This window comes from Nannospalax galili, unplaced genomic scaffold, assembly GCF_000622305.1.
Source record: "Nannospalax galili isolate Female #2095 unplaced genomic scaffold, S.galili_v1.0 scaffold445, whole genome shotgun sequence".
Classification (NCBI taxonomy): domain Eukaryota; kingdom Metazoa; phylum Chordata; class Mammalia; order Rodentia; family Spalacidae; genus Nannospalax; species Nannospalax galili.
The window spans coordinates 595,633-609,652 of record NW_008354184.1 but is presented as its reverse complement, the minus strand read 5'-3'; the positions used below and the strand labels follow the sequence as shown (position 1 = coordinate 609,652).

The 14,020-nt window shown below is 45.5% G+C and overlaps 1 protein-coding gene across 4 annotated transcripts in view; it reads left to right on the top strand.

The window, feature by feature from the left end:
- Nucleotides 1–14,011, top strand: part of Mief1 (mitochondrial elongation factor 1) — a 25,632-nt gene extending 11,621 nt beyond the window's left edge. The window contains exons 3-7 of one of the 4 annotated variants that reach the window (XM_029555117.1): nucleotides 4,899–4,996; nucleotides 5,463–5,613; nucleotides 8,310–8,487; nucleotides 8,681–8,943; nucleotides 9,957–14,011. In XM_029555117.1, the coding sequence (XP_029410977.1) occupies nucleotides 5,470–5,613; nucleotides 8,310–8,487; nucleotides 8,681–8,943; nucleotides 9,957–10,763 (1,392 nt within the window). In that variant the 5' untranslated portion in view covers nucleotides 4,899–4,996; nucleotides 5,463–5,469 and the 3' untranslated portion in view covers nucleotides 10,764–14,011. The other 3 variants (XM_029555118.1, XM_029555119.1, XM_008851220.3) reach the window with 3 other exon arrangements.
- The last annotated feature ends 9 nt before the right edge of the window (nucleotides 14,012–14,020 follow it).

Sequence of the window (14,020 nt, the reverse complement as noted above, 5' to 3'; positions counted from 1 at the left end):
CCTACTATTACTGAGTTGGGGTTAATCTGTGTCTTAAAGTCCTGTAGTGTTGTTTTTATGAATTTGGGTGCACCAGAATTTGGTGAAAATATGTTAAGGAGTGTGATACCTTCTTGGCTAACTGTTCCTTTGATCAGAATGAAGTGACCCTCCTTATCTCTTCTGATTAGTTTTACTTTGAAGTCTATTTTGCCAGATATTAGAATTGCAACCCCTGCTTGTTTCTCAATGCCATTTGCTTGTCATATTCTTTTCCATCCTTTTACCTTAAGGTAGTGCCTGTCCTTGAAGGTGAGATTGGTTTCTTCTTGCAGGTAGCAAAGAGATTGATTTTGTTTCTTAATCCATTCGCTTAGCCTGTGTTTTTTGACTGAGGAGTTCAGTCCATTCATACTTAAGGTTATTATTAAAAGGTGTGTATTGGTGATTGCTGTTTGTGTTCTCTGTGTAATTTTGTGTTTCCTAGATTATATTTTTGTTTACTTTCTTTCGTTGCCCCAGGGTATAGTTTCTCTCTCTGCTTTCTGTATTGCTTCAAGTATTCTTTTTTTTTTTTGTCTTTTGAGACAGGGTCTCCCTGTAGCCCCAGCTGTCCTGGAACTCACTATGTAGACCAGGCTGGCCTTGAACTCACAGAGATCCACCTGCTTCTGCCTCCTGAGTGCTGGGACTAAAGGCGTGTGCCACCATGCCTTCTTTGAAGGCCTGGTTTTGTGGACATGTATTCTTTCAGGCTATTCATGTCATGTGTGGATCTCTACCTCCCCGTGTGGGCCATTGGCCACCAACCCACGAGAACAAAGGGAGCAGAAGCGATGAACAGGGTCGGGACGGCCAGTGAGCATGGATGGAAAAGACCTTCTGGGAGTTGGTTTCAGTGATATAGCTCATTTATTCAGTGGGGGTCAGGGAAAAATACAGGGTGGAAGCAGCAGCCAAAGTTTTACATGATAGGTGCTCATAGTATGCTTTATTTACATGTGGTAGGGGGATCCTATCATGTGGCTATAGAGCAATGCCTAATTATCATATAGGGAAAACTTGGGGGCAGTTTTATTGCCGGTAACTATGCCAAAAGTCATGTTCTAAATAAGGCCAGGCACCTGTGCTTGGAGGCACTTTGCAGATAAGGTCAGGCAGAGAGCAGGAAGCCCTGCTGAGAAAGGAGTTGACCTTAGCAGGGTTCCCCAACAATCATGGAAGATTTTTCTTTCCCCCTTAACTATAATAGACATTTTTGCTGGGTATAGTATTCTCGGGTGGCATCTGTTGTCATGTAGAACTGGAAATACCTTGGTCCAGCCTCTTCTGGCTTTCATAGTTTGCATTGATAAGTCAGCTGTAATTCTGATGGGCTTTCCTTTGTATGTGACTTGTTTTTCTTTTGCTACTTTCAGTATTCTCTCTTTGTTCTGTACATTTAGTGTTTTTACTATGATGTCATGGGGAGTTTCTTTTCTGATCCTGTCTATTTGGTGTTCTATGTGCTTCCTGTATTTGTATGGAGATGTCTTTCCTTAATTTCAGGAAATTCTCTTCTACTATCCTGTTTAAGATTTGGTCAACATCATTAACCTGAAATTCTCCTCTATTCCTATGATCCGTAGATTTGGTCTTTTCATGATGTCCCACATCTCTTGCATATTCCATTCCTGTGTTTTTTAAAATTTTCCATACTCTTTGCTTGAGTGGTCCAATTCTTCAACTTTATCTTCCAGTGTTGATATTCTATTTTCCATTTCATTCATTCTAGAGGTGAGGTTTTCCCCTGTTGTTTCAAGTTGGCTTATTGAGTTTTGCACTTCCTCCTTCATTTCTGCCCGAGTTTTCTTCAGTGTTTCCATCTCTTTTGTGACTTCATTCAGAAGTTTATCCCTATCTTCTTTTAGCTCTTTGTTCGTGTGTTCTTTAAATTTGTTGAATTCCTTGATCATGTTTATGATTTTCTTTTAAATTCAGTGTCCTGAGTTATCTCTAGGGGGTTCTCCTTCTAGAACTCTTCTACAGGATTGGTTGGGTTTAGTGGGAACATTTTCCATTTTATTTTTTTGTTGTGGTTTTGGCATGTGAATTTCTTTTGTTGTTTATGATTCTGATATGAGAATTATGTTGAAGTATGCTTCTGTTTGTATTATCTGGGTGCCTGGATCCTTTCTTTATTGGTTATGTAAAGCTGGTTGGTACAGGGTTCAGGTTCTCTCAGGTTTATTTTGGAGGGAACTGATGGCTTCAGATCAGCTATTCAGGGGTACCCACAGAAGCTCAATTCAGGTTCCAATCAGGTATACTCAGGCTTTCTTCACCACATGGAGGCAGGATCCAGGCTCTCTCAGGCAGTCCCGTGTCTTGTCAACCCTATACAGCGGGAGGCCAGAGAGGGGCCAGAACTCTCTGACAGTCTGCTGAGATCCCAGTTGCTACACGGATGGAGGTCTGAGCCCACCCTCTCAGGCTGTCTTGCTAGGATCTCAGCCTTAGCCTACCAAAGCCAGATCTGCCCTGGGGCCTTGGGAGGGGCCTCACAAAATCCCAGGTAGGGGGATGGTATGGGGCATTTAGGGGAAGCTCACTACCATGCATTAGCAGGATTGTGGGCTGACAGGCTGTCCCCTGGGTTCTCAGGCCCTCTAGTAGTTGGAGGCCAGAATCTGGCACTCTCTGGCGGTCTGCTGAGCTCTTGAGTTGCTACCCTGATGGAGGTCCGAACCCACCCTCCCAGTTTTTATTTTTTTAAACCATCTTAGGTTAAAAAATTTTTCTTTTAATTTTTATTTTTTTTGAAAAGAGACAGGGGCTCTTCCAGGTCACCAAGGCTGTGATATCAGTTGGTCCTTGGGTGGGGATGAGAGTATTGTGTTAGATTAGAGGAAAATCCTTAACAAGCCTGCTCTGCTTAGCAGGAGGGCCTCAGTGTGCTTTTGATGCTGTTTGAGCTCCGTCTCAAAAGGCATGGTTTAACTGGACTGTCTGCTGCCAATTGCCTTCTGGAAGCAGACCTGTCTGGTGGTTGGAAATCTTTTTTTTTTTTTTTTTTCTAATTTTTATTTATTATTTTTATTTTATGTGTATGCATGTAGGTAAGTGTACCCATGTTGTGCAGTGTCCTCGGAGGTCAGAAGAGGCTGTCAGCTCCCCTGGGACTGGAGTTAGGGACAGTTGTTAGCTGCCATGCGGGTGCTGGGATTTGAACCTGGATCTTCTGCAAGAACAACCAGTGTTCTTAACTGCTGAGCCATCTCTCCAGCCCCATGGATGGAAATCTTGACTTAAGGACAGCCCTCACTTGTGGAATGGGTTAACAGTGGCAGGAGCGCTCTCACACAGTGTTATAGCTGATGCTTTTCCTCACCACAAACCCTGTGATTTGGGCTACACAGGGCTCACTAGCCCCTTTTCATAGTTGAAGGATTAAGTAACTCATTTGAGGTCACCTAGCAAATTAGCCAAAACTCAAGGCAAGTACTCAATCTTAGAATTTCTAACTCTAAAATCCATGTTCTCCCGGGCTGGAGAGATGGCTCGGCAGTTAAGAGCAAAGGACCCGGGTTTAGTTCCCAGCACCACATGGTGCCTAACAACCAACCATCTGTAACTCTAGTTCCAAGGGATCTGACTCCTAACCTCTGTGGGCATTGCACGACATAGCTGCACTTATACATGCGGCCAGTACAGTCATACACCTAAAATAAAAATAACAACTAAAATAGTTAAAAAAAAACCCGTGTTCTTATGTTGTACCACCACCTTGATCTTTCCAGTCATTAGAAAGGCCAAGGACTGGTGGTCTCAGAGAGGTCCCTGCTGGCTTTGACTTGGAAGGAGGACATTGCCCTCTGGTCCTGCTGCTGTTTTCAAGAATGGTTTAGAGGGGCTGCATCCTGTGCTTCTTCCTATTTTTCATTTGTTTTTGGTTTTTTATTTATTATTTTTATTTTACATGTATGAGTATATTGCCTGCATGTATGTAAGTGCACTTGTCCCATGCAGTGCCCGTGGAAGTCAGAAGAGGGTGTTGGATCCCCTAGAACTATGGGTAGTCATGAACAGTTGTTAGCTGTGAGGTGGGTGCTGGGAACTGAACTTGGGTCCTCTGCAGGAGCGGCCAGTGCTTCTGACTGCTGGCTGCTGAGCCTTCTTTCTAGCTCCTGCTTTTTTTTTTTTTTGAGACAGGGTCTCCCTGTAGTCCCAACTGGCCTCTGTCGATCTCACAGAGATCTACCTGCCTCTGCTTCCTTAGCTCTGGGATTAAAGGTCTGTGCCCTCACGCCCAGCCTTTTTCCTATTGTAAGGCATCTGTAAAGGTTCTTGACTAGATCAGATTACTTGGTTTCCATCTGTCAGTTGTAGCTGGAAAGATAGCCATTGTACCTGACCCCATATGGAAATACCACATTTAACACTCCTCTTTGGCTTGCTTGCTCTGTGCATTTGAATAAAGAATATATTTTGTCCAAATAGTCTCATTATGTCCCTAATGCTTTTACTGACAGTAAAAGGTAGAGAAGAGGAAGTGTCAATGGTGTGAGCTCTAGTGAGGGTAGGCACTCAACAGAAAATGGGACCCCCAAGGCCTTTATGCAGGAAGCAGTTTCATGTGTCAGAATGGGCCCTGAAATACGGTTCTCAAAAGGCGGGCCTTGAACGGAGAGACCCAGCAGTTCATATGCTCTCTTGGCTCTCCCATACTGTCCAGTTTCTTTGTCTTGCACATGTGGTAACACACATGTCCTGATTGGGTGTTCTGTGCTACAAGGTCATACTCGGGCACAGACCACTCTTCATTCCATCTTCTTTGATTGGGGGTGGGGGTAGGGGTGGGGAACATTCCTGCCATGAGGGAAAGTGATTTTGGACTTGACAGTCCTTTTTTTTCTCCCTCTTTGGCTTCCCTTTGCTAGGATGGCAAAGTGAGTGTCACCATGCCTGTCTCCTTCTTGCTCCTGATCTTCCATGAAGCAGTGGCCAAGGAGGAAAACCCTGTGTGCATCTTACCATGGTGAAGGATCAGGGAGGCTTGGACTGTGTGGTGGGATCCTTTACTGCAGTACAACAATAGGATTGATAATGAACTTTATGTTCGCAACAATCTACATAGGTCCATTGAAAGATTTTCCCACTGTATATGTTATCATTTCTTCCCCCGTGTGTCTAGGTGAGTCGTAGAACATGGTACCTTCCTCTGCACATTTTAATGTATTCATTAAGTCATTTTTAGACTATTTACAATACCTAATACAATGTATGTGCTATATAAATAGTTATCCTGATTGTTTAGGGAATGACCCCCCAGAAGTCTCTGCATGTTGAGCATGAAAGTGATTTTTAAAGTGTTTCAGTCTGGCTGCTTGGATCTGGATGGGATGCAGTTGCAGAACAAGAGAACACCTGGTCCTGATGGAGCAGGGATGCAGCGATGGCTCCTGTGGGCCTGGTGGTAATGGGTGTGCTGTCTTCTTTCTCAGGTGAGCAATGGCAGGTGCCAGTGAGCGCAAAGGCAAAAAGGATGACAACGGCATCGGCACGGCCATTGATTTTGTGCTCTCCAATGCCCGGCTGGTGCTGGGGGTGGGTGGAGCGGCTATGCTGGGCATCGCCACACTGGCAGTTAAGCGGGTAAGTGTGCAGCTAAGACCCAGGATGGGAGGCGGTGATTCACTTTACAAAGTGGAGCTTTCCTGGAACAGATGATACTGTGGTGGGAGTGTAACTTGATTGTCTTGGCATGACTAGCTCAGTCTTAAGAGAAATCTGCTTCTAGAATTCTGCCATACAGAAAGCATTAGAGATGCAAATAAAGGAATTTATCCCAGCAAATAACCAAAACATCCTTCCTTGATTATTTAAAATAACAACCCCACCACACATAATACTCGTGTTTCCTTTTCCTATTCTTTTAAAACATTTATCTCCATCTGTATTCTTCCTGTTTAACTTGTTCATTATGTATTGCCTATATCCTCTTAGTAGACTGGACACACCTAGATGGTAGTGCTTAGAACAATGCCCAGCATTTACTAACTTCTAGTATAGGCAGCCCTGTCTGTGTGTGATGGTTGTTAGCTACTGTGTGGGTGCTGGGGACTGAATCCAGGTCCTCTGCAAGAGCAGCAAGTGCTCTTAACTGCTGAGCCATCTCTCCAGGTCCCTGAAAATGCTTTTTAAAAATTATATTTCTGGGGCTGGAGAGATGACTCAGCATTTAAGAGCACTGACTGCTCTTGAAGAGGACTTGGTTCAATCCCAGCACCCACTTGGTGGCTAACAACCATCTGTAACTCCAGTTCCAGGAGATCCAATACTCTTTTTTGGCCTCTGTGGACATTTCATGACACGGGTACACTTAAGTTACATGCAGGCAAAACACTCATACACATAAAAGTAAGAAATAAAATATTTTTAAAAAGTTATATTTGTACTGAACATATATAAACTTTTTGTGGGGGTGATCATTCCCTAAACAATCAGTATAATAATTATTTACATAGTATTTACATTGTAGTAGGTATTATAAGTAATCTAAAAATGATTTAAAAAATATATACATATATATGGATATGAATAGGTTATATACAATTATAATGCCTTTTTAAAAAGTTATTTGTTATTTATGATGTGAAGACTAGAGGACAACTTTGTGGAGACAGTTCTCCACCTCTGTGCGTTCTGGGGATCAAACTCAGGTCATCAGGCTGGCATCATCGGGCATCAAGCACCTTTACCTTTACCCATTGAGTCTTCCTGTTGACCCTGTTCTTTTGTATTGAGACAAAGTCTCACACTGTAACCTATGTTAACTTGGAACTTACTATGTATTCTTGAACTTGTGATCTTCTTGCCTCTGCCTCCTGAGTGCTGGGATTACAGGCATGGACCACCATTTCACATAAGGGGCTTGAAGCATCTAAGGACTTTGGCACACTTGAGGTGCCCAGGGACCAATCCTCTTGCTGTGCTAAGGGACAGCTGTAACTATTGGTGGAATAAATAAGTCAGTGTTTAACATGGAATATTTAGGCAAGCACTATACTGCCAAGTATGTTCCTTTCCCTTTCAACTTTTTTTTTTTTTTTGGTCTTTTTGAGATGGTCTCCCTGTAGCCCTAGCTGGCCTGGAACTCGTTATATAGTCCAGGCTGGCCTTAAACTCACAGAGATCCGCCTACCTCTCCCTCCCAAGTCCTGGGATTAAAGGTGTGTACCACCACACCCCCTGAAGCATCTTTTAAAAAAAATATATTATTTTTTAATTTTATGTGTATGAGCGTATTGCCTACATGTATGTAAGGGCACCTGTGTCATGCAGTGCCCTTGTAGGTCACAACAGGGCATCAGATCCCCTGGATCTTAACTGCTGAGCCATCTCTCCAGCTCCTCATTGAAGCATCTTTAGTAATAGGAGGAACTGATCAAAAAGTAAAAACTGGAGAGATGGTTCAGTGGTTAGAGCACTGGCTCACACACTGGTTGCTCCTGCAGAGGACCTGGGTTCGGTTCTCAGTACTCACATGGCAGCTAACAACCATCAGTAACTCCAGTTCCAGGGGATCTGACATCCTCTTCTGGCCTTTGTGGGTACTGTAAGGCACAGGTGCAGTTACATACATCCAAGCAAAACACTGAACCATATATAAAAGAAAAAAAGTGAAAACATGGTTTCAGAAGTCTAGAGAGTTAGGCTAGGGAGATAGCTTAGCAGGTAAAGGCACTTGCTGCCAAGCCTGATGATCAAAGTTCTGTCCAAGGAGAAAACTGACTCCCACAGGTTGCTCTCTGACTTAAACTTGCATACTCACGCACAGTCTCACACACAAAATAAATAAATGTTAAAAAAAAAACAACTTGGAGTACGACCCTGATTGCATAACTATGTATTTCTGGGAAGAAGTATAATAAATAACAATTTGTATGGGTTGTGGCATTGTGGGGCAGTTTTTTTTTTTGTTTTTTTTGAGACAGGGTCTCCCTGTAGTCCCAGCTGGCCTTGAACTGACAGAGATCCGCCTGGCTCTACCTCCCAACAATGATTTCTTTTAAGAGTTAGTATTTTCTGAGATTTTGTGCATGGATCAGTATATTCTGTAGTCTAGACTAAAACAAATTATGAAAAGATACTTGGGGCTGGAGATGCAGTTAAGTGGTGGAGTGTTTACCTAGCAGTGCACAAAGCCCTGGGTTCCAGTCTCAGTGCCACCATCAAAATCAGTGGCAAAAATTTTCTTGTACTTTTGGGACAAAGTGTCTCGGGGAGAGGATTGGGATGAGGTGGAAGGAAAAGATTGCTGTATGCTTGGGTCCTCTCTGGTACTGCAGATGTACGATCGGGCAATCAGTGCTCCTACCAGCCCCACCCGCCTGAGTCATTCTGGGAAGAGGAGCTGGGAAGAGCCAAACTGGATGGGCTCCCCTCGACTGTTGAATAAGGACATGAAGACAGGCCTGAGCCGTTCTCTGCAGACCCTTCCCACAGATTCCTCAGCCTTTGACACAGGTGAGAAGTGCTGGGAACCATGCGGGGACTGCCTCTGAACTTCAGGCCTTCTGTGGTGCACAGACATTTCTTAGTATGGGGATGCCAAGCACTTGCCCTTTGGGCCAAGTCCTTCTCTTTGCTGGGACTGAGGCTGCTGCAGACTGAGCAAGCTTGGGAAGAGCTCACATGCTTCTTTCTCTTGCCTTGGCAGATACATTCTGCCCGCCCCGACCCAAGCCATTGGCCAGGAGGGGCCAGGTAGACTTGAAGAAGTCACGACTCCGCATGTCCCTGCAGGAGAAACTTCTTTCTTACTACCGGAACCGGGCAGCCATCCCTGCTGGAGAGCAGGCTCGGGCCAAGCAAGCTGCGGTGGACATATGTGCTGAGCTGCGGAGCTTCTTGAGGGCCAAGCTGCCTGACATGCCACTTCGGGACATGTACTTGAGTGGCAGCCTCTATGATGATCTGCAGGTAACAAGATAGTTTTCATGAAGGTGGGACTGAGCATGGACTAGGTGCTTCTCTCTATTGTAGCTGGAGAAGAAAGTTGTTCCAGGCTCATCTGAAAGCCTCGTGCTTGTGAATCCTGTGCCTTGTAGCAGTGTTGGTTGCTTTGCTCCACTTCCTCATGTTTTAAGTCACACTTAGAATTCTGAAGAAGCTGTAGGGCCTGGGGATGTGGATCGGTTGGTAGAATGCTAGCCTAGATGGTGAGGCCCCAGGTTCAGTCCTCAGTACTGCATAAACCAGGTGCAGGTAGAAGGAGGCGAAGATCAAGGTCTTCCTCAGCTCCATGTTGGAGGCTGCACAAAACAGAAAACCAGCAAGCACCAAACACACTAGCTATAAGCAACCTGCTCCTTGCTGTACTCTTGTCCTACCTCTTCTGGTTTCCTCACTGTGCTGATTGAATGAGTAGTTTCCATTCCTGTTGAGGAATGCCAGATTCTAGGACATGCCTGTGTTTTGGGGAGCATATGTCTTAAGCAGAGTAAAGCCCTTTAAAGCCTTTTAAATTCTGGAGTCAGAGAGATGGCTCAGCAGGTAAAAGGTGCTTGCCCCCAGACGTTTGTTTGGTCCCTGGGCCCCACATGGTGGGAGGAGACAACTGACTTCTGCAAGTTGTCCGCTGACCTCCACACACATGCCATGGCACATGCATGCCTGTACACATACAAGCACAATAAATATATGAATAAAAGTTTAAAAAGAATGGGGTTGGAGAGATGGCTCAGCGGTTAAGAACATTGGTTGTTCTTGTAGAAGACCCAGGTTAGAATCCCAGCACCCACATGGCAGCTAACAATTGTCCATAACTCCAGTCCCAGGGGATCTGGCAGCCTCTTCTGACCTCCTTGGGCATTGCATGACACAGTGCGCTTACTACATGCAGGCAATACATGCATATGCATAAAATAAAATAAAAATAAATAAAATAATAAAAAAGTTTAAAAAGAAAACCCTTTATAATTCTGCTCTGGCAGGTGGTGACAGCTGACCACATCCAACTGATTGTACCCCTTGTGCTGGAGCAGAACCTGTGGTCATGCATCCCCGGCGAGGACACCATCATGAATGTTCCTGGTTTTTTCTTGGTCCGTCGTGAGAACCCAGAGTACTTTCCTCGTGGTAGCAGTTACTGGGACCGCTGTGTTGTAGGTGGCTACCTCTCCCCAAAGACAGTGGCAGACACATTTGAGAAGGTAGTGGCAGGGTCTATCAACTGGCCAGCCATAGGGTCCCTCTTGGACTATGTGATCCGACCAGCACCACCCCCAGAGGCCCTGACACTAGAAGTGCAGTATGAACAGGACAAACATCTTGTCATTGACTTCCTACCATCAGTGACCCTTGGTGACACTGTCTTGGTGGCCAGACCCCACCGGCTAGCTCAGTATGACAACCTGTGGCGGCTGAGCCTGCGTCCTGCTGAGACAGCACGCCTGCGGGCTTTGGACCAGGCTGACTCTGGTTGCCGATCTCTGTGCCTCAAGATCCTCAAGGCCATATGCAAGTCCACTCCGGCTCTGGGCCACCTCACTGCCAGCCAGCTAACCAATGTCATCCTCCACTTGACCCAAGAAGAGACTGACTGGTCTCCAGACATGCTGGCCGACCGTTTCCTGCAGGCCCTGAGGGGACTCATCAGCTACTTGGAGGCTGGAGTCCTGCCTAGTGCCCTGAACCCCAAGGTGAACCTATTTGCAGAGCTCACCCCTCAAGAAATAGACGAATTGGGATATACTCTCTACTGCTCATTGTCTGAGCCAGAGGTGCTGCTGCAGACGTAGGGCAGGTCAAGGCTGGAGTGGGCGTTGGGTGTCAGACCCGGAGTCTCCGTTAGAAACACTTGGCTACGTGGTTGTACCTCACAGGTCCCTAGGTGCCTCCTGTCCACCTAGTTAGTTGTCCTGGTCACTTCATGCTTATTAGAGTGGTGTCCCTTCAGTTTTCCCAGCTGTCCCTATTTTTGTTACCAAACACTGTGCTCCCTACTACCCCTTTGCTCTAGGTTGATTTTTCTGGAATGAACAGAGAAGGTAGAGTTTGGCCTGAGCTGTTGAGACTGCTGGGTATTTTGCATTTGGGCCCAGTTTTTCTGACTTTTGTCCTCCTGCCTTACCCTTTTGCCTCCTAGTCACTGTCTTCCTTTCCTGTTCACACCTTCGGTTTGCTCTTGTCATTGGAGCACATCTGCCTAATCAAGGTGTTGCCTTTTAGTTGATGTCACAGAAGAGCTCTGATTGCATGTTTCTAAGCGGAGCTCTGCAGAGAGTACTGAGACAGTATTTAGGGTTTCTGGGGTGAAAGTGGCTAAGAGCCTCTGACCTGGCAAATTGGCCTTTGACAAACAAACCCCACGTGCCCCCAGCAACTCCTGTTCATCTGTGCTAAGAACATTTTGCCTGGGGATGCTGCATTGACCCACATGGGGAACTGGATGCAAAGTTATTTTATAGGAGATTGTGTTTCTTTGTGGCCATCAGTAAGAACACAGGATGGTCTGAAGCTGCTTCAGGGTGCCTGGTGGAGAGCCTTTGTGTCCAAGTCTTTCTCATCTGTGGTGACCAAAGTCATACAGACAAAGGAAAGCCTGGGGCCCTCACCTCCCAGGATACTGGTTCCCTGTTTATTGCCAATTGAAGAAGGCCTTGCTTTAGTAGTACAGACCGATGGACGGTAACAGGAGGCTGAGTGTCAGCTGGAAAACCCAGTCACCAGTTGGCTTAGAGACCATGTTGTCTTCCTTGACAGGATCTGCCTTTCTAGGATGTTGCCTCAGAGCAACAACAGACCCAGGGCCAACACCTCCCAAATGGTGTTTGCTGAGTACTGTAGGCACCTCCACAAGCCAGAGGGCATGTGAACATGCCAGGTCTTGTCTCCTTGTTCTGCTTACCTGACACCTGGGAGATTGGTGCTACCTAGGAAATGAGCACATAGCACACAGACCAGGAAGGAGGGGGACTTCCCTCATTGCTGCTAAAATTGCACTATTTTATGGCAGTATAGATGTATCCTGAGGGTAGGGCAGAGGGAGGAGTGTTTAATATACCATGTTAGTGTGTCTCGTTTTCTGGTTTGTGATAAAGAGGCTGAAGGTAGTTCTGGTTCTGATCTGCCCATCTAGTCTTTTGTTTTATCTGTTCTTACTACCTCTCCATCAGTGTGATTCTGGTGAAGATCTCTGCAGCTGTCTTAACCCTTCCTAATGAGGATGACATGAAATGACAGTAAACAGCACTGGCCCTTCAGAAGTCCACTTGAATTTAGGGTAGCAATAGATGCCTGCCTCTTCTTGCCATAGATTAGGAGGTTGAGAACTAGCTGTAGTTACTTTCTGCAAAACTCTTCTATATATCTGCTGAGATTCCTTACGGAGTTTCTTTTGTTTGATTTGTATAACATAGTATGAAAAAATTGCAAAGAGAAAGCCAAGAACCTTAACTGAAGCATGCCACCTTGGCTGTTAAACCAGAATGAAATAGGGGTTTAGAACGTCTGTGCAAACTTACAGATGTTTGGGTGGGGATAGAATGGCTCTGAGGCTCCATCTGATGGAGGGGAGGGTCAGAGTGCTGTACAAACAGATTCTTATTTTGATTTGGGTTCCCTCTGATAAGTATTATAAAACTTTCCCAAGGTATCATTTCTGATTAGATTCCATATAAAATACAGGAAAGAGCTCAAGTGAAGCCCCTAAACTTGGAAGACCCTGAAGATTTAAAAAGTCTCAGATTATCACAGCCATATGTCATTGTGAGTTTAGGAAGGGCAGTGATCTGCTATCTTAAGGAATAGCTCTCACCTGGACTGTGCTTTGTAAAACCAAGTCTTGGCCATCTTCCAAGCAAGGGCCTCTTAGAAGTCCTCAGAAAAAGGAAAAGTGGGAACGGAGCCCTGAGCTGGTGGGTTTGCTGACTGGGCAGGCTCTCCTTTCGCTGCCATTTTCCTTGTCAAAAAATATGGGAGATGCCTGAGTGCTTTGGGATGTTTGGGTGCAAGAAAACAATATTCTGCCCCCCATCCCCTTTGCAACTCTGGGGAAAGAGGCAGCGGCTGTGCCAACACTCTGCCTTTCTCTTGAGCAGCTTCTGCTTTGGCCTGAAGGAATAGCCACCGCTGTGATCCTAGTTCTGTCTGGAGATCTTGGCACCATCTAGATTAGCAAACCACATGCTTGATGCCTAAAATTGCACTCATTAACTTGAAAACCTAGTAATTCCAAGTTTATTTTGGTTCTTCCCTGTTGCCCTTTACCAAAAAGAGTTGAGGATAGCAATCTTTTCCTTCATATGCTTGGTTGCGACTTAGAGCTGGAAAAGCTGTTGGGGTAGTCTCCCATCTCCTTACTTGGCCTGGCTGTCCACTTCCTTATACTTAGGTGAGCTGATTTTGTCCCCTTGTAATTCACTCAAGAGCTCAGATTGGTAGGGTGGAGTCAACTTCAGGGTCATGGGCCGAGGGATCCAGTAAACCAACAGGATGTTGCATGTGTCCAGAGCCCTCTGCCCCCAAACACTTCCTTGGGATTGTGAGTACAGAATTTTCACCCTGAGGATGCTGCAAACTCTAGCCTTTCCCCTAAAGCTCAAGGCCAAGGAAAATGTTAAGACATTTGGGACTAGAGCTGACCTCTACACCAGACTGGGAAACTGTAGTCCTATTAGACTTATAAAGTGGCCAAAATACCAGGCTGTGGCTTCTGTGGTCAACTGCATACAGGGGGTGGGGGGTGGAGGAGTGTTACTTTTTATTTTGATCACCCTGTAGTCTTTAACCTCTTGGTCCCTGAGGCCAGGTCCACGACTTGCCTTCCAGTCACTTGCCTGCCCTTCAGTGGTGGTCAGTGTCAGGTAGAATTGGAATCAGTCACCAATCTACATCCTGTCTTGGCTGGGTCCATATAGGAGCAGCTTAGCTCTGAGACCCAGCGAACCTTTATTCTTTTTCTCCTTGAAGGAGGAAATTAAACTGGGGAACACAGTGTCTTTCCACAGTATGGGAAGAAGAAAATAAAAATCTCCTTTCCAACAACTCCAATTGT